Here is a 24873-nt window from a genome sequence, read left to right on the forward strand (position 1 = left end):
CACTCATAATACTGCTCCCCCAAAATAACACCACACATAATACCGCTCCCCAAAAATAACACCACACATAATACCGCTCCCCAAAAATAACACCACTCATAATACCGCTCCCCCAAAATAACACCACTCATAATACCGCTCCCCCAAAATAACACCACTCATAATACCGCTCCCCCAAAATAACACCACTCATAATACCGCTCCCCTAAAATAACACCACTCATAATACCGCTCCCCCAAAATAACACCACTCATAATACCGCTCCCCTAAAATAACACCACTCATAATACCGCTCCCCCAAAATAACACCACTCATAATACCGCTCCCCCAAAATAACACCACTCTTAATACCGCTCCCCAAAAATAACACCACTCATAATACCACTCCCCCAAAATAACACCACTCTTAATACCACTGCCCAAAATAACACCACTTATAATACCACTCTCCAAAAATAACACCACTCATAATACCGCTCCTCAAAAATAATACCACACATAATACCGCTCCCCAAAAATAACACCACTCATAATACCGCTCTGCAAGAATAACACCACACATAATACCGCTCACCAAAAATAACACCACTTATAATACCACTTGCCAAAAATAACACCACTCATAATACCGCTCCCCAAAAATAACACCACACATAACACCGCTCTCCAAAAATAACACCACTCATAATACCACTTTCCAAAAATAACACCACACATAACACCGCACTCCAAAAATAACGCTGCCACACCATCTGAAGTTTGTTGGATGCTATGTGGCCAAGCCAGAAACCTGAATCTGAAGAATGTTCTTCAGAAGCTGAAGCCAAAATGGAAGTTTTGTTGTGAGTGACAGTGATATGATGTGGGGGGCTTTTCTGCCCCAGGTCCAGAACGACTTGCCATTATGGATGGACCTGTGAATTCTGGACTGTACCACAGGAGAATGTCAGGATATGTCTGGGAACTGAAGCGTCACTGTCAGTGGGACATGTAGCAAGACAGCGACTCAACCCAATGGAAATGATGTGGAAAGACCTTAAGAGTGGTGCATGCAGGGAACCCCCAAACCGCTGACACCCCCTGGGCTACAGCAGTGCTGTAAGGTGGAGGGGGTCCGTTGTGCAACTTTGACCACCAGTTACCAGAAACTTGTGGCTGAAATTACTCTATACAACAAAGATATTTGTAGTTGAACAATTTTGCTCAGTAAAAAAAAAACAAAAAAACTATTGTTATTTTGTATCATTTGTTTAATTGGGTCCTCTTAATCTGGCTTTAGGGTCCAAATGAAAACTTGATCACGTTTCAGGTCATATTTATGCAGATAAACAGAAAGCGCTCACGAACTTTCTAGAGGCACTGCAACACAGGGTGATAAGAAAGAAGATTCGTGTTGCTAAAGGTCTTTTTGCATCCTTATCAGTGGCTCAGCTCTCCCGACCGGAGAACAGTGGACAGCAGACAGCAAATTGCCTCATGGGGATGGGTGGAGCCTAGCCCGGATGGGTGGAGCTCAGCACGGTGTGATATCCCACAGCTGCATGTTTATAATGGTGGCGCACTCCACCTGCTCAGACCCACGTGATGCAAAACCAAAGTCTCTGCCTCTGTTTAACATCTCAGAGATGTTTCATGTGCTGCTGCAGAGACTCGGATGACAACAGAACAGGACATAGATTGGATAATCCTGTTGTTTCCCCCCGTCAAAAACACAATCCCTGAGCAAAGCCATGCAGTGTGTGATCTGTGTATGTCATCTCTGAAATGATGGAAGCCTGGTTTTTTGGAAAGAAAATTTCAAACCGCCGCACATGACACTGTCGCAGGAGGACATGGCTACATTCTGCCGCAGGAGACTGTTTATGAAGGTAGACGCGCGTTGTTTCCTGGCATTCGTGGAGTTCTTGCGTCTTGGACTACAGGGTTTACACTCTTTGTCTGTTCATGACAATAGCAGCGACAGACTAGAATGATACCAGTAAGGTGCACATCTTATATGGGTGTTCCACATTTCACAATGTCAAGTGTAGCAAATAATTCATAGGGAATTGTGTCTTAAAGCTGGCCTTGGAATAAACATGGAAATAAAGCCAAAAAACAGAGACCCTCTGTGCACATAGTGTTTTTTTTTTTTTTTTTTATCACAATAGCATAAATGCCGATATATATTTAACCTCTTGCCTTAGAAAAGACATGCAAAAGTGGCACAAAGATATAGCAAGGCAAAGGCAGAGGTGCTTTACTGGGCTGTGGACACGCAGAACAGCATTATGTCAGAGCGGACTGAGCCAGTTAGGGCTCACAGTTTTGACAGTCGCTACTGTAATTCGTTTTTAGCCAGTGCACATAAACTAACATATCGTTGTTCGATACAATTTAGTCTCTCATGTGCATAAGCCGTCGTTCAATCTAAAAAGCGGAATGTATATTCAGTGTCCCTTTAAAAACAAAATCACGATGCGAAGCCCCTCCATTGCAGTACCCCCGAGCGCCGCCGGGCGCGTCTTTGCTCCATTTCTGAAGCTCTCCCGGTCCATCCTTTCCGTGCGAAGGACGAGTGAAGACATCGGCGTTTTTGATCAGGTCCGGGCGCTCAAATCCGTGAGGAGCGGATCAGCAGTCCCCGGGCAGCCCCTTACCTCCGCGGTGGCGAGGTCGACGCGCGCAAAGACGCGCCTGGACGTCCGACGAGGAGCTGCGCTGTGGATTAATATCAGTTTTCCTGCGTAAGGGGAAATCGTTTTGAGGTTACTCTACCAAATAGTTGGACCCAATCATGTTGAGCGCTTGACTGAAGTCTTTTTTTTCCCCCCATGGCTGTTTCGGATTCTTTTTTGGCACGAAATGCTCTCTGAAAAAAAAATTGGGAAAGGCAAAGAGGGGAATTGACGAATATTGGAAATAATTCTTTATGGTAATTATGTACAAATATTTTTCTACTCTCACAAGGTCGTTTTTTTTTTTTTTTTTTTTTTTTTTGTTTTGTTTTGTTAAGAGGGATGTCGTGTCTTATTTATTACCCCGTTTGCGAGTGTCGGTGTATTCTGACGGATGGAGGCGAAAGTACGGAGAGGCGGTGAACTTGCGTGTGTCGCCTGCTCGGCTCTCCTCCAGTTTGCGGCTGATGGTCTGAGGAATTTCCGCTGAAAGGCTCCGTTCGGAAGAGCCAAGGACGCGTCTAACCGAGAGAATCGCGAGGTCCGATAGCCCCCAGTCCTCGCGCCTTCCTTTGTGGCGGATTTAGACAGAGAAGGGTTTTTTTTGCCCTCCGTGGTCGTGGAATTATAATTGTGTCCGTGAGTTCATTTGGTCGGTGAATGTGACGAGGAGATGAAATAATCAGACATTTAATAACACCTGCAAGGCTGAAAGAGACTCACTGCCAGCAGTCAAGTGGAGGGAACATGTTGGCTAATGTACCCCTCACCCTCCCATCCCTGCAAATGCTATCAGAATAGTCTGTTCTCTTTTGATTAAGGTGAATCTCATTTTAGCAGCTTTAATTAGACTGAATCTGACAAATGACTCTAGCTAATATGAATTGACTGCTGACGGTGATTCGGGACTCGGTTTGACTCGGTCTGATTGCGCTTTTCTGATGGAAATCCAGGCACTGAGAAAACGTGCATGAGAAACATTTGTCGGGATGGAGCTGCTTTGACCAAACCGCAAAAAAGCAACAAAAAATACGGTCTAAATATTGCAGTATAATAACACTCCTGAATTATCAAACAGTCGAATGACCGTGGGCACAATTTGAGCGGACGTAATGCCACGATGACTAATGGTAGACACTGGCTGCCTGGCCCGTTTGAATCGTATTTATTTATTTGTTTGTTTGTTTTTGCATAGTAAATCAGGGTGCGTGAGCGAGCCCGCTTTGGGCGATCGCCCGCGAGCGCTCCAGGGTACGTGCGCAGGACGCGGCGACGTTTAATCCACAGACGTACTAGTTCTAATTCAAACACGTCTGAAATCGATGTAACTTTTGCTGCGTGTTTTTTTTTATTTTTTATTTTTGGCAGAACACTGAGCTGAAACTTACAGCCCGGCCTTGTCAACGAACCACACGAAGCGCCAGTTATCAGACTGCGTTTCCCCTCTTTTCTTGGGCTATGTGCAGTCTACATTAAAAGTAGCCCGTATCACACTTCGCACGTTTGCATCAAAGCATGCAAATCGTTTCAGGCGTTTGCTTAGAAAGAGCAACACCGTGGCATCCGTTAAGCCACGAGCCCGGCGCGGGGTTCTCTTGCGCGCGCATGGGAAGGAGAGCTTGCGGTGAACGCGTTTCTGCAGCCGGTGGGTCTACGGTACAGGTACCGGGTCCGTACAGGGGAGGGAGCTAGTTCATAAATAATGGAAACCTTGACGCGGTTGCACTGGTGACGGGATCCTTCACCCGTTGCCTCTTGGCTTTTCCCTTGGACACCATGTAACGGTTCTCTCCGAACCCGTGGAGGCGTTTCCGTGACTTTGGGGATGAGCGTTCGTTAAGCGGCAAACGAGCCTCGGGATCCGCTTCCCCTTCGTCTCTAATTAAAACTGCCCAGTTGATGTTTAGGTTTCCCTCCCCCAGTATGATGTCCGTGTCCCTTATTTTATATACATCCAGTTAACGGTCTTCATAATGAAGATTAGAGAGCCGTCGAACTGTTCGAGTTGCGACTTCAGTGCAGTATATAGCAGACATTCCTTCACATTAGCCGCGTATATTATTTCAGGTGAGTTTACTTAAAACTAGGCAGCTGTGTCAGTGTTTTATGTTAATTCATGGTCTGAAAGTAACTTCCGGCGGTGCAGGGCAGAAAATGTATGAGTTGCCCCTGGTGACTTAAATATCATGGTGTGTGTTTTTTTTCTTTTTGCTGTGTGTCTTTCCATCCACCAGGGGGGATTTTACCTGTTCGTCTGTACCGACTATTTCAGCCGTGTGGGATTTTTTTTTTTTTTTTTTTTTTTGCATGTACACGCCACTTCAACTCCCAGTTCAGCTAGACTTCTGCTAGTCCAGAACTGACCCTTTTTGTATTTCCGCCTCGTTCTGCGTCACAGTGCCAGTATAAGATCAAATGTCAGCGGGACTACAGCTTTTCGTCAGATGGCATCCCATTCGGTTCACGTATCCCCCCCCCCCCCCCCCCCCCCCCCCGTAGGTGTGTGATTCATGGCTGACTCAGACATAGGAGCAGTAAAAAAAAGCCCTACCAGAAACTGAAGTTTTTAGCAGTATTTTTTTTTCCCTACTTCTTTTTGTCTGTGCGAAGGTAAACTTGGGTTTGTGGCAGGCGTGTCTGCTATCATTGCCTCCAGATGGCATCAGCTTCTATTCCTCACTCTAAACCACATTATTTTCAACGTCTTCTACTGCCCCTTGCTCATATGGGCTAACTTCACTTGTGCATTGATATTCCACAGAGCGCAAGCGTCTGTTTTTCCAATCTTGGATTTGGCCAAATATCCTAAGCCTACTTCTGACAGCTAACTGATGACCGCCGACACGGATCACGACAATTCCATCTTGTGATGTTAACCCGGGGCCCTCAGAGACAGTTTCGAGCCTGTTTTGGTCATTTTGGTTATTTGTAGATTCTCAGTTCCAAGTATCTCATCTGTACATGCTGGTGTGACCTTCAAATACTGAATTTTGCTCCATTTTATTAAACAAAACATTGCATAGTGATATCATGTCGCATTAGGCTCTCGAAGTGAGCTTCAGAGAGCCCTATGTCCCATGTGTCTAGTATATGCTATACGCGTTATTTTGGAGAGCAACATATCTGTCCTGACCTTGATGGGAAGTGACAGAATAATTTTTTCCTTCATAGCATTGCATATTGTGATTTAGATGCTGCAGTGCTGAGTTATACCCTGTTACGTCCGTGCAGTACTGTTCAGTACTGAGTTATGCCCTGTTATGCCTCTGCAGTGCTGAGTTATACCCTGTTATGTCTGTGCAGTGCTGTTATACCCTGTTATATTGGTGCAGTACTGAGTTATACCCTGTTTTGTTTGTGCAGTGCTGAGTTATGCCCTGTTATGTCTGTGCAGTACTGAGTTACACCCTGTTACACCTGTGCAGCACTGAGATATATCCTGCTATGTCTGTGCAGTACTGAGTTATACCGTGAAATGGTTGAGGTCACATGATACTGTGGAATGGCCCAGGTCACATGACACTGTGGGATGGCCCAGGTCACATATATTTTCAGGCTTTTTGCTTGAATTTAAACTGCTACTTCCTGTTGATGTTTCAGATCAGTCAGTCTGCTGAAGTTAAATATTCCATGTCTGTTTTCTGCCATAGCACCTACTTTAGCACCTCATATATGTCAGAGAGTAACTGTATAACTCGGAGTGAAAGAAGAGCTGTTTCAAGCCTTTACAAAAAGACAGCTGACTGTTTTTACATATCACACCAAAGGCATGTTGGAACCTGCTGGTGTGTTCTGTCATGGGGAGTGTGAATGCCCTGTCATGAAAGCAAAGCCACGCATGGATTTGTGGTTTCCAGTGCTCTCCCATTATGGGGTACTTCTGCATACTGGCTTTTTAGTTTCCCATTTGCCGAGTTCCAGGCAAAGATCTGTGTAGCAAGTCTCTGGTGAAGGTCCGTGCTGACGTGGCCGCACCCGGCAGGCCGTGGGAGAACCTTCTGAAGAGCGATGATACTGCCATCTCCAGCCTGGGCATGTGGGCTGAGTGTGTGTGGGGGGGTGCGCATGCCCTGCGACCTGTGTGAAGACATGAAAGACCACAGCACCACCGGTCAAATGTTTAACGCGCGCGCGACTGGCGTCATGGGTGCACTGCCCAGATGACGCGAAAAGGCAGATCTTAGATCTGGCGTGACCTCGGCAGATGGGGAGAGAGGACAGTGTAGGGTACAGTGCCGGTGGGTGTGCCGAAGACACACAACACTCGTATGGACACAAATATGGATCTCTGTTCTGCCGCGGTGTAGTGAGATGATCTCGTAAACATTACACCTGGTAGATGCATTCTGGCTGGGTTCTTTTCACTACAGCCAAAACCTTTCAACCAAAGAGTGTTGGGCCCAGTCCAATGGAAAAGGACCTTTCCTCGTGACTCCGGTTCGTACCGAGAGCGCAACGCTCTCTCTTCCCTGCACACATGCTGGCACCTTGGAATGACTTGACCTTTCTCCTTCCGTTTCAGCGTTGCCATTTTAATAGGCCGGCAGTCTTTTTTCTTTGTATCTCTCCATTATTTTTGACACTCTGGAGACAAATATTTTTCTTTTGTACCTTTTAAGGGAAAAATTCATTGGGCACAGGGTGTAGTGAGGGCTCGGCGTGCCGGACTCGGCTAAACTGTCCTAATGGACCACCCCCCCCCCCCCCTCGTCATCGGCTCAGTCAGAATTCCACTTCACACCTCTCGATCGGTGGAGGAGTCACAGGGCTGTGTGGATCGATGGGCAACCTGCTGCCATCATTGAGAGAGAGAGAGAGAGAGAGAGAGAGAGAGAGAGAGAGAGAGAGAGAGACAGACAGACAGAATGAAAGAGTTGCAGAGGGAGAGAGAGAATGAGTGAGAGATGTAGTGAGAGGGAGGGACTGAGAGAATGAGGGAGATGGAGAGAGAGAGAGAGAGAGAGAGAGAGAATGAGGGAGAGAGAGCGAGGGAGCGACAGTGCCCCATTCTCTCTGTCTTTGAGTATATTTACATATGCATACCCACTCACTTTCAAAGGCACACTGTTGCCTGTGCTACAGACGTGGTATGCCTTGCAAATTCATGTGGAGTGTTTGCAGATATTGCATGCAGTGTCTTTTCCATTCACTGGTCGTTTGTTATGTGCTGCTGTTCCAAGCAATCAACACCCTGACAAATCACCTTATCTCCAGGAAATCAACACCCTAGCAAATCACCTTATCTCCAGGAAATCAACACCCTAGCAAATCACCTTATCTCCAGGAACTGAACACCCTAACAAGTCACCTTATCTCCAGGAAATGAACACCCTAGCAAATCACCTTATATCCAGGAAATGAACACCCTAGCAAATCACCTTATCTCTAGGAAATCAACACCCTAACAAATCACCTTATCTCCAGGAAATGAACACCCTAACAAGTCACCTTATCTCCAGGAAATCAACACCCCAGCAAATCACCTTATATCCAGGAAATGAACACCCTAGCAAATCCCCTTATATCCAGGAAATCAAGATACCCTAACAAATCCCCTTATATCCAGGAAATCAACACCCTACCAAATCACCTTATATCCAGGAAATCAAGATACCCTAACAAATCACCTTATATCCAGGAAATCAATACCCTAACAAATCACCTTATCTCCAGGAAATCAATACCCTAACAAATCACCTTATCTCCAGGAAATCAACACCCTAGCAAATCACCTTATCTCCAGGAAATCAACACCCTAGCAAATCACCTTATCTCCAGGAAATCAACACCTTAGCAAATCACTTTATATCCAGCCATTCAGAGTACATTATTATTAACCAGAGATAATCTGATGCATGTTTCACCATAGCAAGAACAGGCTTTGGAATTTGTATCTCACACAGCTTAATCAAAGAAATTAATTAACGGGCCCTGTACTATGCAGTGGAAAATGTTAAAAGCTCGAATTACTGTGTTGATTTCCAAGTGACCATCAAGGTCATCCCAAATCTGTACTCTGTGCTCCCCAAATGAAGAAATACGGTAGTAACGCACCCATTTGATTCCTCCCTCGTTTGCACTTCTAACCCCCCAAGCACTTTTATGCCTCTTCCCAGCACTTCAGCAACTTCATAATTACAACTTTGATGTCAAATCATTTAATTGGTCCTCATCGTTAGTTGACTGGCTTCCACTGATAGATTGAAAGGACCCCTTTGCTGTGTAAGGTCTGGCCTCCTTCCCTGTTTGCGTTTCTGGGAATGTAATCTGATTGTGTGGTTTATTATTTTCTGAATGCAATGGTAATGATGTTCCCACGCAGGCTGTATTCAGGCACGCAGGCTGCAAGCCCTTGCACGGAGTGAGTGGGATGTGCTGTTCCCTCTCTCGGCGCCCTGCCGTTGGTCGAGCGCTCAGGCTGTCGATGACGGCTGTTCGGTTTCCACGCCAACATAGTGCTTCACTGATGACTTCATAGAGCAAATGTCACAAAATGGTAGCCAGGTGAAATTACCCCCCCCCCCCCCCCCCCCCCCAAAAAAAAAACCCAACAAAAACACAAAAACCCAACCAAAACTTTTTTGGTTTGTAACTCTCTTTGCATTCATAGAAGTAAAGTTTGTGTGTGTGAATGTGGCTGTCAGAGAGAGAGAGAGAGAGAGAGAGAGAGAGAGAGGCAAAGTTAGAAAGAGAACAGAGATGGAGATTCCACTTTTACACCAACAAAGTGGTAGCACAGAATTTGTCTCTCAGGCGTGTGGGCAGGCTGCTGGAGATTGTGTGGGAAAGAGGGAGTGTGTGAGCTGTTGGGGCAGCCGTGGCTCCTCCCCCTCACCCCTCAGCTCAGCCGTGGCCCCTCCCCCCACCCCTCACCTCAGCCGTGGCTCCTCCCCCTCACCCCTCACCTCAGCCGTGGCCCCTCCCTCAGAACACTTGCTAGCATGCACAGCTGTGCACGCGCCTGTGTGCTTGCCACTCGGAGAGACCTCTCGGACAAGATGACCGCGCTTGGATAAACTCCTCGCTGTGAGTGTCTGGGACTGGGAAACATGGCTCTGATCTTAGCTTGGCCCACCGTTGCAATTTTTCTTGCTTGACATGCCGGAAACCGCTGCTTACAGATTATGTGACTGATAGCAGAAGCACTCTGCACCTCCTCCCACCATGGTTCTCCTCGCCCACTTCCCCGGAGGCTCTGGTTATGATCAGTGCCTTTTTAAAACCACGACAGACACATAGCAGGTTCTTTCCAGCGATGGTTTAGAGAGGGCTGTTAACTGACATGGTCTCCTCCTCATTCCTTGCACAGAGGATATATTTTCACACTTGTGCTATAAGGGTAAATCACACCACTGTTCCCACATTGTGCCTCTGTACCTGCTAAAAAACACATACCTCCCTCCCTCCTGTGTTTCAGTCATCTCTGTTGTTATGTCAGAACCAAAGGATGATTGACAGGTTTTAGAGAGACCTGTTGATACCGTGAACAGTTCACATCACGGATGGGCTGCTTTTTAAACCAGGCCATAGAGGAGACACTCCCCCAGTCTCTCAGCGTTTACCCCGCCCCCAGATGCCACCTGACCTGGAAACTAAGCATGTCAGCGAAAAGAGGCGTATAAGCCGCCACCTATAAATCTCCCCCGAAGCCTTATTGCAGGGGAATGGGATCGTTAAGGTCAGCGGGAAGCTGGCGCAGACCTAAACCGCACAGAGACGGACTGCCTTCCTTCTGACGGACTGCCGTGTTAAGCCGCCTCCCTGCCCCGGGTCCCACTCTTCAGACAGCTCGCACGAAAATAATAGGCAGTTTGTTTTCCACGCCACGCTAGCGCGTCTAATCAAAGGCCTTCCCCACACCTCCTATGGAGCAAATATTTGGAACTTCATTAAAAGTTCTTGGATTTGAATTCTTGCTTCTGTCATGCTTTCTTTTTTAGCGTGCGTATTTACACATATATTGGGTATGCTGGAGAGAAACCTTTATTTTAGAAGCAGCGTGGTGTGTTCTTGGAATTTACTGAGTCAACGTAATCTTACCAGGACTTTTACTTTGCGCGGTACAGATAACGGCCCTTCTAACTGGGTATTTGGGCTCAAAAAGCTTTACTGTGCCTAAATACTTCCAGGCCAGAAGAAAGCAAAGCCTAAACCTAGAGACATGGGCAACAATCTTTGCAGAAAGACAAGTGAAGCACACGGAACGTGGGAAGTGTCTGAGAGTCCGGCCCGGCTGTGGACAGGATGGATGGTGGTTAGAAGCTGGTGTCTGAATGTCCTCCAGACCAAGACCACTTTTAGACACCAAAGGACTTAGAATGAATGTGAAATGATTCTTCAATTCTTTTGAAAAAAATGTAGTAACAAAGAAGCTTTTGAAAGTGTTGGGCCTGTCTGCAGACAGACTTGCTTAAAGAGTTATCTTTATTATGTAGTCGCCCTCTGAGCATAAAACATGAAACACAGACAATGACTCCATTTTGCCAAAGCATTTTTTAACCCCCCTCTCCACACATACACACACACACTCTCTCACATGCACACACACACCCACACACACACGTGCATGCACACAGACTCACACTCACACACTCTCACACACAGACGCACCCACACACGCTCTCTCACACACACACACAGACACACACACACACACACACACACTCTCTGTCTAGCTCTTCCTCTCCACCTGCTCTCCTTATCCCATCTCTCCTCCTGACATTCCCACTCATCACACATGCTGCATTTTACAGCCAAAAATATCCGACTTTTTTTTTTTTATTATCCGTGCCCCAATCTGAACATTTGTGCGAATCATGACGACCACGTCTAGCACTGCAACCCCCGTGCAGTTTTTCTGGATGCTACACTGTAAAAAAAACCCAACAACAACCTCCCAGCAGTTTTATGATCCCATTAACAATACAGTACACAATCAATGCAGTGGATTCCTCCTTTAATGCCTCGTGTTTATCCATTTGTCTAATTATTTGAGGGCACTGACAAGTTTGCGTTCGTCTGGCTGCGTGTCGGTTGCCTGTTCCTGTCGATAGGCACGATTTGTTTTGAACTATGCGGTGAGAAGGACAGAAGAGGGGTGTGGCCACATGACTGCACAGCCGTAGGTAAATACATAAATACATAGGTAAATACATAGGTAAAAATACATAAATACATAGGTAAATACATAAATACATATGTAAATACATAGGTAAATACATAAATACATATGTAAATACATAGGTAAATGCATAAATACATATGTAAATACATAGGTAAATACATAGGTATAAATACATAAATACATAGGTATAAATACATAAATACATAGGTATAAATACATAAATACATAGGTAAATACATAGGTAAATACATAGGTATAAATACATAGGTAAATACATAAATACATAGGTAAATACATAGGTAAAGACATAAATACATAGGTAAAGACATAGGTAAAAATACATAAATACATAGGTAAATACATAAATACATAGGTAAAGACATAAATACATAGGTAAAGACATATACATAGGTAAATACATAAATACATAGGTAAATACATAAATACATATGTAAATACATAAATACATAGGTAAATACAGCAGATGAATACAAACAATGGCAGACAAATCAGTGGAAATTCTAAGGCCCTCCCTACAGCATCAGGTCAGGTTTAATTACCCACCAGCGTTGTAAAACAAGTGGACCATAGTTGAGCTCTACAGCAGTAAGACCAGCTAATATATATTATTATGTCTTGACATAAGACACTGCCCAGCATATAAAAATCTAATGATCAATAATCTTTTAATAACAATATCCCTGTTCTATCCCCCTAAACGAAACTGTAAAACCCAAAAAAGATAGGGTTAGGAGGCTTCTTTGAGATGGACAGCATGTCAAAGTGCTGGGATTTTCCCAGTGCACTGGGATTCTCCCAGTCTGATCAGACCTCCGCCTTTTGGCTGTGGCATGTTTTACTCAGGGTGTCGTATATATTTTTGGCCATGCCGAGCAGGAAGTCTCGGAGTAAGATTAGCGGGTGCCGTTATCTTGGGGATAGAGAGCGGGGTTCCTGGGATTTACTCCCTGCTGGACGCACCGTACGTCATTCCGGAAACGGCGACTCCTCCGTCTCTGGCGCTGAACGAGCCGCTTGTTGGGATAAGCCATTTCCAGCGCGTGCGCGGCTTTACAGTAGCGTCCGGGACAGACATCTCATTGTTGGCGAACATAACCCCCGTTGTGCTGGCTGAGGGAGCTGGTGTGCGACCCCTGGAACACCGGCTCGTCGTCCCCCCCTGCCCCCGGGTACCTCCATGTCCGGCGTTAGCACTTTTCTGACGGACACAAACGGCGCGTTTATAAATGAGCCTGAAAAAATGTTCGTCATATCTCAGCTTTGAACGCGAAGGCCATGAATCTCAAACGTCGCGTGCCACGAGTGATGTGAAATGTGAGGCCCTTTTCCCCCTTGAGCTGCATTTGATTCTGTTTGTCCCTGGTCTTAATTAGCGTCAGTCTCCACACAGTGAGGTTGTTCTGGTAATGTTCAGGCTAACGAGCCGAATGTCACTCCTTCTCTTCCGCAGGCGGACTGCCGGGAGTCAGAACACGCCTTTTATTTTAACGCATTAATTCACGCCACAGCCATATCGCTTTCCCAGCTCTGACATTTGGAAGGTGATGTCAGGAAGTCCGGAGGTGTTCCTAAGCTAGCTCCATCTCCGCGCCTGGGTATGATGGATCCTCCGTGGCGTCAGCGAGCCGCTATTCTGGAACATTCCGCCGGATAGCGACTGCGCAGGATTGTAATGGCCAGTGGAGCCTCTTTCCCCATCTGCCTGTAGCTCGATGCTAATTAATTCTTTTTTATTTCCTGTAGGATATAGACCCGAGGCTTGATTTATCTGCGAACAGTCCTGTGCCAGTGACCACCGTCCCCTCCGCCCACAGCCAGGATGGAGAGCCGTGCTATCGATAGGATGCAACCTGACGAATTGCGTGTGCTGCGCACAGCGGAGTTGTTGCCGGCCCGCGAGTAGCAATCGATGTGGGAATACCTGCCACTGAGAGCCTCGAGAGTCCTGCGTCCCGAAAGTCTGGCTACTCGGCTTCGATCGAGCCCGCCCTGCCATCGGATCTAAACTAGCGCCACCGCTGGCCGTCGGCGGGCGGTGCGGTGGGGACGACCCGCGCCGCGGAGGAGCGCGCACGCGCCCGGAGCCGGAGCCGGCCACCATGCGCGCAGCGGCGGCGGGCCTGCCCGGCCTGCTGTGGGCACTGGCGTTGGTGCTGGCGGCGCCGGCCGCTGCCGCAGAGAAGCTGGACGAGGCGGACCCCGTGGTCACCACGACCTACGGCAAGCTGAGAGGTTTCAAGAAAGAGCTCAACAACGAGATCCTAGGACCTGTCATCCAGTTCCTGGGGGTGCCCTACGCGGCGCCCCCTACAGGGGAGAGGCGCTTCCAGCCCCCCGAGGCGCCTGTGTCTTGGCCGGACGTCCGAAACGCCACCCAGTTTGGCCCGGTATGTCCCCAGACCATTCTGGAGGGCAGGTTGCCAGACGTCATGCTTCCCGTATGGTTCACCAACGGCCTGGAGGTGGTCGCATCCTACGTGCAGGAACAGAGCGAGGACTGCCTGTTCCTAAACATCTATGTGCCCACGGAGGATGGTGAGTTCGTGTGTGGAGGCCTGGACAGACGGACCTGCCTGTCTCATGCCTCCATGTCAGCTGTGTGCTGACTAGTGTGCGGGCCTAGAAAAGCATGACCTCCGCATGTCGACATGCATGCCACTGCTTTTGTGTGTGTGTGTGCGTGTGTGTGTGTGTGTGTGTGTGTGTGTGTGTGTGAGAGTGTGTGTGTATGTGTGTGTGTGTGTGTGCGCATGCGTGCGTGTGTCTCACTCTTCATTTCTCACCCATGTGCTCTAGCACGTCCATTTTAAGACGAAGCCGGTTCCTTCAGCTCCTCCTCCCCCACACTGTAGCCCCTCCCCCCACACTTTAGCCCCACCCACACACTATCCCGCCAGCACCTCATAACGTGTCTGCGGTGTGTGCTGGCACAGCGAGATAGTGAGATAGAATTACAGAGAGAGAACGTCTTTTGTAGTACTAATGATGATGACGACGACGACTAAGCTGCTGATTAAAATGCTAATGAGGATGTTTTGACGATGAGAAGGAGGAGCTCCTCATGTGACTCTCCCTCCCTCCCTCCCTCCTTAGTGCTCCTGCATGCTCCTGATGTCTGTAACAGAGCCCCGTGTTATTTGTTAGTTTTTATTCATTTTGCAGTCAAAAGAATATCCAAGGAATGTGCCAGGAAACCCGGCAAGAAAATGTGTAGGAAAGGAGGTATGTACGCACTGACATGAAACCTGACTAGATCAGCCCCACAGCAAAACACAGAAGCTCCGCCCTCACTCAGGTGGTGGCGCGCACCCCTCCCCCGAACACACGCCTCGGTCCTCTGAAGTGCCACCGTGTCAGAGAAGGGGCCTTTCGAGTGCACTTTGAATTTGCAGAAGCTAATCACAATTAAAAGCGATGCTATCTGGATTCCGTTGGCTCACGCCGGCCAAATCGATCATTTGGCTTCATCGAGATAATGCCCCCCCATGCACCCCCCCACACACACCCCACTGTGTATTCCCTGTCACAGGCTGCCCTGTAGGTGGAGCGATGTAGTGGCTCTCATTAATACAGTCTCGATTGTGTCTGACCTGCTACTGCCCTGCTACACAGAAAAAGATCTGTGGGAAATTTGGCAGATGAGGCTAAGAAAAGATGGCTGGGACCCAACTTCCTGGTCCCTTAATCCCCCCCCAACCCACACCCCCAACCTACTACCCCCAACCCACACCCCCCAACCTACTACTCCCAACCTAAACCCCATCTACTACCCCAACCCACACCTCCCAAACTACACCTCCAACCTAATACCCCCAACCTACACCCCCCCAATCCACTACCCCAACCCACTACCCCCCCAACCTACACCTCCAAACCTACACCCCAACCCACTACCCCCAACCTACACCCCTGAACCCACACCCTCCAACCCACACGCACCAACCTACACCCCCAACCCACTACCCCAACCTACACCCCTCAACCTACACCCCGAACCCACTACCCCAACCCACACCCCCGAACTCACTACCCCAATCTACACCCCCCAACCTATACCCCCGAACCCACTACCCCATCCCACTACCCCAACCCACCCCCCCAAACCCACTACCCCAACCCACTACCCTTAACCCACTACCCACACTACCCACACCCCCCAACCTACACCCCAACCCACTACCTCAACCCACAGCCCCCAACCTACTACCCCAACCCACTACCCTCAACCCACTACCCACACCCCCCAACCTACACCCCAACCTACTACCCCAACCCACACCTCCCAACCTACACCTCCAACCTACTACCCCCAACCCACACCCCCCAATCTACTACTCCCAACCTAAACCCCATCTACTACCCCAACCCACACCTCCCAACCTACACCTCCAACCTAATACCCCCAACCTACACCCCCCCAACCCACTACCCCAACCTACCACCCCCAACCCACTAGCCCCCAAACCTACACCCCAACCCACTACCCCAACCTATACTCCCCAGCCTACACCCTTCAACATACACCCCAACCCACACCCTTGAACCTGCTACCCCAGTCTACACCCCCGAACCCACTACCCCATCCCACTACCCCCAACCCACCCCCCCAAACCCACTACCCACCACCCACTACCCCAACCCACCCCCCAACCCACTACCCCAACCTACACCCCCAACCCACTACCTCAACCTACACCCCCCAACCTACACGCCCCAACCTACACGCCCCAACCCACACCCCCGAACCCACTACCCCAATCTACACCCCCGAACCCACTACCCCATCCCACTACCCCAACCCACCCCCTCACAACCCACTACCCCCAACCCACCCCCCCAAACCCACTACCCACAACCCACTACCCCAACCCACACCCCCCAACCTACACCCCCAACCTACACCCCAACCTACACCCCAACCCACTACCCTCAACCCACTACCCCCAACCCACACCCCCAACCTACACCCCAACCCACACCCCCAACCTACTACCCAACCCACTACCCCCAACCCACACCCCCAACCTACACCCCTCAACTCACACGCCCCTTTTCCCCTCTTCTGACTCTAATTCACACTAATCCAATACCTCCTTCCTCAACCACTTCAGTCATTATAAACATGACCTTTCAAAACCTGCAGCCTGCTTTAATCCCACACACAGCTCACGTTTGGAGCTGCCATTTCAGTGTTCACAAATTAACATTATATTTCAAACGATTAAACTTCACATAAACGCCCACGACCGGGTTTGACACAGAAACATTAGGGTGCAGGCCAAGGGGCGTCCTGATAGCATCACATCACTTCTGCCCAAAGTGTTTACCCTGCGATATGAGAAATGTTGTGATATTCATCATATCTAATGTGCAGCGCTAGGCTTTACCTCGTCTCAGTACCTCGTCTCAGCGGTAGAAACAGCATGCTGTGTCATTGGCAGAGCTGGTGAAGGCCTCTGATAGGTGTGTAGGGAAAAACTGCTGTTTTTTGTAATGTTTGCTTTAACGAGACGAACTGTGAATGAACCCTGACATCAGGTCAGACATCTGACACCTAATGAATGCTATCCAATAGTTCTGTTCAATGTATCATTATTGAAATTATTTTAAAAATGCTTATAATGTGAACACTGTATGGAAACTCACTTTTATTATTCCATGTTTTATCGTTTTAACTAAAATATTTTCTATCAACTAATTTTTTTAAAACCCAGATTAGTCCACCGTTTTGTATGTATGCTGTGATAGGAGGTGCAGATGTAACGCTGCACGTAAGGTGGAGGTGTCTGCCAGGGAGGTGTGTGTGGTTCTTCCGTGTTTACGCAGGAGGTTCCAGTCCTTCCGGGAATAATGAAACATTTATCTACTTTTGTCACGCCAACAGACTCAGTTTTACTGAACTGTAACCGACACCCGTTAAAACAGAACGGCTCTCTGGCTCGTCAGAGTTCTATAAGGGACTTGGTGTACTGGTGTCAGTCACAACTGAGACCAGAACTCCTACACATCAGGATTATAGTTTTATCATAAGAATATGCTATTCAAATAGTGCGTAAATGTGAGGATAAGGCATTTATTTGTTTATTTTCCCATCATTTTAATGGCTCTGTTTGTAAGGCAGAGCTGTTCTGCATTTCCTGAGGAGGTGAATACGTCGGCGTGGTAGGGCAGCGCTCTTTTATTCTTCATTAAGATGTTTGGATTTCATTTCTGATTTTGACAGCTTTTGATATTTGACAATATCATAATACCACCACACCCCACAGCCCCAGTCACCTGGCAGCCTGCTTGGACTGGGAATGTCCAGAGGCTGGGGGAGCTTATCGTTCAGGAATCTGGCAGCCAGCTGAGAGTGTGGGTGTAGGGTGTGGTGATGCTCCTCTACTCTTCTACTCCTCCTCTACTTCTACTCCTCTACTCCTCCCCCTCTACTCCTCTAATTCTGCTCCTCTACTCCTCTAACTCTACTCCTCTACTCCTCCCCCTCTACTCCTCTACTCCTCCCCCCTACTCCTCTAATTCTACTCCTCTACTCCTCTAATTCTACTCCTCTACTCCTCCCCCTCTACTCCTCTACTTCTGCTCCTCTACTCCTTTAATTCTACTCCTCTACTCCTTCCCCTCTACTCCTCTAATTCTGCTCCTCTACTCCTCTAATTCTACTCCTCTTCTCCTCCCCCTACTCCTCTACTTCTACTCCCCTACTCCTCCCCCTCTACTCCTCTAATTCTACTCCTCTACTCCTCCCCCTCTACCCCTCTGCTCCTCTACTCTACTCCTCCTCGACACCTCTACTCTTCCTCTTCATCTATCTGTTCTGTTCCTCCTCTACTCCTCTATTCTTCCTCTACTCCTCTTCTACTCCTCTTCTGTCCAACTCAGCCAGGAGATCAGACCTAAAACTCTTCCATGGTGACCAGATTTCCCTGCTCCTCACAGGCTGTTGGGCTGAATTGTAAATTTCCTCTGCAAGATATACTGTAGCATTATAAATAATCAAAGTATTGGGCTTTCTTATTACAATATTAATTTTGGGACACTGAGCAGAAGATCAAGTTCTAACTGATATAATGTACAGGATCAGAACAGGTGAACAGATTTGCTATTTGAGGCAATGACCACGAAAAGAAAGCCAGAGCTCTTATGAGAGTTGTTATTTTCAAGCGTATGCAGTAGTAATGAATCAGAACATTTCCAGAGATTATTTGCATTGCTAACTATTATTTTAATGTTTCATAACAACATAATGTGAAAATGGGTATGCATTCAGTTTACTGTTTACTGATACATAAGAGGCAACAGAATATGGTGCACACAGTTACACGCCCGTGTGTTCTCTGAGAGGATCTGAGCCGCATAGCCAAGCGCACATGAATATTTAAACTGGACACATTTGTGAGAACTTGCATCTCAGCCTCTTTCGGTATAATTTCCTTGCAGTCGTGATTTTCACGGTGCTTCCGGAGTCGGTGCCGTATAAGGCCATTTTAGGAGGGAGATCATGTCGGCCATTTGTGTCACCATGTTCATCCTGACTGAAATCGAAAATGCAGAATACGGTTTTATTTATGGTTCGTAGTCAGATGATTTTGCTCTCTCTCTCTCTCTCTCTCTCTCTCTCTCTCTCTTTCTCTCTCTCTCTCTCTTCATTTTTTTGGTTCTGGTTCCAGATTTGGTTCGTGGACATTTTCTGCCTCTCTGACAGAGCTCTGTGGCCGTAGGGTTATATGTTGTGACAGAGCTCTGACACAGAACGGCAGCCAGATACTGCAAGCCGACACAGGCAGGCGACACACACTGGAGCCTGACACACACCTAAGCTCGAAGCTTGATTTTCTTTCTTGATTTTTTAGGGTTTTATTGTTTTGTTTTGTTTTTTGTCTCTTTGCGCTGCAGACATAAGATTAGTGTACAGTTTAATTTGCGTCTGCTTCAGTAAGCTCTTGCATTCTGCTACAGAGTGTCCAATCACATGACAGAGACACGAACCAGGAAATGACATCACTACAGAGGCATGACCTTACTAGATAAATGACTGAAGTCTTGTCATGTTTTTAAATAGTTTCTATCATTTAAATGTTGAATGCATAGGGCCACGTTGACAAAACATAAATATGAAGTCATGGGAAACTGTGGATGGGACCTAGGACGAAAGTGTGTCTACTTCTTGTCTGAGTGTTGTGGGTGAGCTGACGTTCATGGAACTTGTACTGCAGGGTCTGCGCTGCCTGCAGATGACCCGACGCAGGCGGGCTTTAATGAAACAGGACACACGCTCAGCCCTTCTGCTCAGAGCCCAGAGCCTTCATTGCGTTTCGAATTTAATTCAACCACGTTTGAGCTAGCCAACGGCCTACCTTCTACCATAGCTGTAATTGCATACACAGAAAACAAACAATAAAACCAGAATTTGTATTAATAAGAATTAGATTTTCAGAATTAGAATGCCGCAGTATTAATTGTGAGCATTGCAGCGTTGCATCGGGTCAGTCGGCCTAGAGTGGACGTGTGTAATGTCCCGTCGATACGACCGTCATGGCGAACGGCCGCCCTCCCGTGGATGTGGCGGCGTAGGTGCGTTGGCGCTCTTGGCTTCTACCTGTGGCTCCTGCCGTGTTAATTACAGATCGTGGTGAAGCAGGGCATGTTGGGAGATGCAGGCTGTTCTGGTGCACTTGGCCCAGTTCCCGGGTGAGCGCAGGGTGAGTTCTCGTGAAGTAAATGACAAGTCTTGAACCTGCAGGGGGGGGCGCCGAGATGAAAGAGGAACTGAAGTGCCAAGCTGTTGCAGATGGAGAGGGTGTGGAACAAGGGGGCAAAGGTCACCTTGAGTTGGCAGTGATGGGGCGCTACCTAACCCCACGCTTGGTTCAACACACACACACACACACACACACACACACATCCCCAGGGAGTGGATATTAAACAAATGCAAGATGTCCACGCTGTCATGTGTTCACAAACGCCCTTGAATGCTGTGTGTTCTAATGCCGTGTCTTTATGAATGCATTCATTTTAGCACCATGTTACCTTTTAAAGTTTGACTAGGTCTCCGGACTCACTGAGAGCACTGAGAGTCCTTCTTTCTCGAATTCTGGTTTTATTTTTTAAATTCAAAACATGAGAGAGAGTTTGGGAAGGAAAAACACTAAAGCAGAAAAATGATTAAACAGAAAAACAAGACATGTGAGGTAGACGGTCTTGTCCTTCAGTGTATTGTAGTTCTTGAACCACACGCTTGTGAGCTGAGCTAGTGGATCATGCTCACCTGTGTTTTTGTCCTGAGTTCAACGAGGGGTCACTACTTAGTGATGAATCTCATTAATAAACAGCACTATTTCTGTTAGTGCCCAAGGCCGCAGTACACCTAGGAGTGGTAACAGCACGCCCTTCACAAAGGAGCTCTGTGCAGTTTATTGGAACTTTTTCTTGAAGGATAACTTCACGAGTAGTCCAAATGTGCATCTGCATTTCTTAGTACGTTCCGTTCTAGTGCACCCCACGGTTACAGTCACGTGATTACACCTGACAAAGGCCTACAAGAACTTCTTCAAATATACAAAACCCCAAATCAGGGCCCTGGATTTTCAGTTAAATTCCATAATTAGTTACCATGATCCCTGGGAAGCATAGGTAATGACAGTTTAACACCTCTGGCAGTCAGAAGGAGTCACAGGTGAGTGATCTGCTCACTCTCGTGATGTGTTCAGATGCAGACCTCCTCCGCCCAGTCAGTCGGCCTCCACCAGGGGTCAGGTAGTCACTCTAGAGGTCAGCTACTCACTCCAGGGGTCAGGTAGTCACTGCAGAGGTCAGCTAGCCACTGGAAGCTTCGAAACACGTTCGGAGGAAAGGAGTGTAAGTGGAGATTTCATCTTCCTGCCTGGTCCTCTGAGCATGGACAGATGCCTAAAGGCCAAAGAAGTGAGTGATGAAGGGAAGACCAGCGCATTAAGACCACCACTCGGTAAACGAGTGGTGATGGAGAGAGAGTGAGACAAAGGAAGAGAGCGGGGAGAAATAGAAAGGAAGACAAGCAGGGAATAGGTGTGAGGAGAGAGAGAGAGAGAGAGAGAGAGAGAGAGAGAGAGCACTATACAAGCCTTGAGCTCATTTGTGGGGTCTTTATAAACAACTGAGCCTCCCAGGCGCTTCCTGTTGAATATTAATTGCGTCGGAACCCGCCATTCCGTGCGGAACGTGGTTCCGTGTGGGAAGCGGATCCGTAGAGCACGTATCACTGCTGCTGCTCCAGCCGAGGACCTCTGCGGTTCTTTTAACGTGACGAGCGGGCAGGCCGTTCATCGCAGAGTCGGATACAAACAGCATTAAAAGCTGCGAACCTCCACAGCTCGGAGTTGACGCCAGCTGTGTTCTTCAGGGACATCTCTCCCAGCTGACGACGGGGCTGTTTCCTGGGGCAGGTCAGGGAGGGGCCGTCTTTCCTGGGTTCACATTTGAGGTGCAACCCAGCTGTCTCTCAGAATGTATTATAGTGTGGGATTTGTATAAGACTGACATGAGTGGAGCTGAAAATGAGCTTATTTCAAATAATACGTTACAGAAGGAAAATTAATGTGAAAGAGAGAGAGGACAAGATATTAATTATACTACAGTGTTTCACGTTGTGTGAGAAACGTTGTCAATCTGTTACACTGGTATAATTAGTGGGCTCTGAATGCTATATATCCTACCAGGAAATATAATATGGTCTATGTGAGAAATTTCCTCCAAATTATCTGATAATAATTACCTAGTTCATATCCAGCCAAGTACTTAAGCAACGGTTTCAGTGAGAGTGTAATGCAATTGGTAATCCTATTGATCCCGTTATGTTGCCGAGGCGAAATACAAGAAAACCAATAAGCAAACCAGTCAGCACTGGAACACTCATTATGCACTTACATCGGCAAGATGCGTCACATTTGCATGAAACTGATTATTTATAAGGGCTAATTTGAAACACATTCACAGTGGGATGAAAACACTGAATGCACGTATAGTCCTTTCTGAGCAGAGTCCTTCAGATAGGGGAAAAAAAGGCCTTTGGTTTTCAAATATTCTTAGTAAAGATTTCTTTTCTTAAGGCAGTGATAAAAATGATGCAGATGGTTCTCGTTCTGTACAATTGGACTAAGCCGTATAATGCACCTAACGAGATCCACCTAGCCAGATCTTAAAGGCAGCGATATTGTACTCTGCTGTAGTGTTTTTTAAATTTTTTTATTTTTTATTTTGGAGTTTAAGTAATTAAAAAAGAAAAAGAATCTTACAAACCTTTACTGTTTTGTCCTCAGTGGATTCAGTCTGGCATTAATTAAATACTTAGCCATTTATAGCTGGACGAATCAGCATATTCAGAGGGCCTAATGTAGTGGTCCTGGTGTAGTGATGCTGGTGTAGTGGTCCTGGTGTAGTGATGCTGGTGTAGTGGTCCTGGTGTAGTGATGCTGGTGTAGTGATGCTGGTGTGGTGGTGCTGGTGTAGTGATGCTGGTGTAGTGGTGCTGGTGTAGTGGTGCTGGTGTAGTGATGCTGGTGTAGTGGTGCTGGTGTGGTGGTGCTGGTGTAGTGATGCTGGTGTAGTGATGCTGGTGTGGTGGTGCTGGTGTAGTGATGCTGGTGTAGTGGTGCTGGTGTAGTGGTGCTGGTGTAGTGATGCTGGTGTAGTGGTGCTGGTGTAGTGGTGCTGGTGTAGTGGTGCTGTTGTAGTGATGCTGGTGTAGTGGTGCTGGTGTAGTGGTGCTGGTGTAGTGATGCTGGTGTAGTGGTGCTGGTGTAGTGATGCTGGTGTAGTGGTGCTGTTGTAGTGATGCTGGTGTAGTGGTGCTGGTGTAGTGATGCTGGTGTAGTGGTGCTGGTGTAGTGGTGCTGGTGTAGTGGTATTGGTGTAGTGATGCTGGTGTAGTGGTCCTGGTGTAGTGATGCTGGTGTAGTGATGCTGGTGTGGTGGTGCTGGTGTAGTTGTGGTGGTGCTGGTGTAGTGGTCCTGGTGTAGTGGTACTGGTGTAGTGATGCTGGTGTAGTGATGCTGGTGTATCACTGTCATCATCAGTGTATCCATAATCAGCACACATTGTTGGTCAACATGAAACCAGAGAAAACTGTCGACCTGGACTTCGTCTGACGAGGGGAAAACCCACTTGAAAGTGTAGGGTGGAGCAGCTATTTGCTTTAAGTTCATCTGTCTGAAGTTTCTCCAGGAAGTACAGAGTTCAGTCTCCTCTCAAACATAGTTTTGTATTTTACAGAATCATTGAAAGATCATTAGGTGTTTTTACCCCTTCAAATCAAACTCAGAACACATCTGAAGCTGAAATGTCCTTTTTCTTTTTCAACCCACCAGAGGGATCATTAAAGATCAAGTGTGTTTTTGAGAAGCTGTCTCCTGTTTCCGTTGCAACCTGGCGAAGGGCAGGGTGGAGGCGTGGGTGGAGGCGTGGGTGGCCGTGCACTGAGGGCAGACTCCTTACACCACATCTTGTTAAGATCTTTATACTTGCATTCAAAATGGAACCATATAAGTCACCATGCACTGTTCTCCCCTTGCAGCTGTGATGAACGCTTATTTAAAGCCACAAGATAAAAGTTTAATTGCAATGAGGCACTTAAAAGGATTCTCTTTTTTTTTGTTAGATAACACACTGAATAGTCATTTTAATGTCTCATTAAAATAGCTGGACCAAGCAGGGTCATTCTGTATCCACACACAGACTGGGGCACATTTTAGGGCCCGGGTGAGCAAGCTGGTTTATTGGTTGTGGGGAGCAGACTCAATGGCCCTTCTGAAATCTTCAGAAGGTCCCAGTCTTCAGAAGGTCCCAGGCTTCATAAGGGCCCAGTCTTCAGTAGGTCCCAGGCTTCAGTAGGGTCCCAGTCTTCAGTAGGTCCCAGGCTTCATAAGTGCCCAGTCTTCAGTAGGGTCCCAGTCTTCAGTAGGTCCCAGTCTTCAGTAGGTCCCAGGCTTCATAAGGGCCCAGTCTTCAGAAGGTTCCCAGTCTTCAGTAGGTCCCAGTCTTCAGAAGGGCCCAGTCTTCTGGGTCAGACTAGGGGTTTTGCTCTGTTTTTGC

At 47.5% G+C, this 24873-nt stretch overlaps 1 protein-coding gene across 2 annotated transcripts in view; it reads left to right on the plus strand.

Moving 5' to 3' along the window:
- Positions 1 to 13978: 13978 nt before the first annotated feature.
- Positions 13979 to 24873, plus strand: part of nlgn1 (neuroligin 1) — a 137773-nt gene continuing 126878 nt past the window's right edge. For both annotated transcript variants that reach the window (XM_026997143.2, XM_026997148.2), the window contains exon 1: positions 13979 to 14339. In XM_026997143.2, coding sequence (XP_026852944.2) covers positions 14234 to 14339 — 106 coding nt within the window. In that variant the 5' untranslated portion in view covers positions 13979 to 14233. The remainder of the gene's footprint in view (positions 14340 to 24873) is intronic.

Source organism: Electrophorus electricus, chromosome 26 (genome assembly GCF_013358815.1).
Source record: "Electrophorus electricus isolate fEleEle1 chromosome 26, fEleEle1.pri, whole genome shotgun sequence".
In the NCBI taxonomy this organism is placed as follows: domain Eukaryota; kingdom Metazoa; phylum Chordata; class Actinopteri; order Gymnotiformes; family Gymnotidae; genus Electrophorus; species Electrophorus electricus.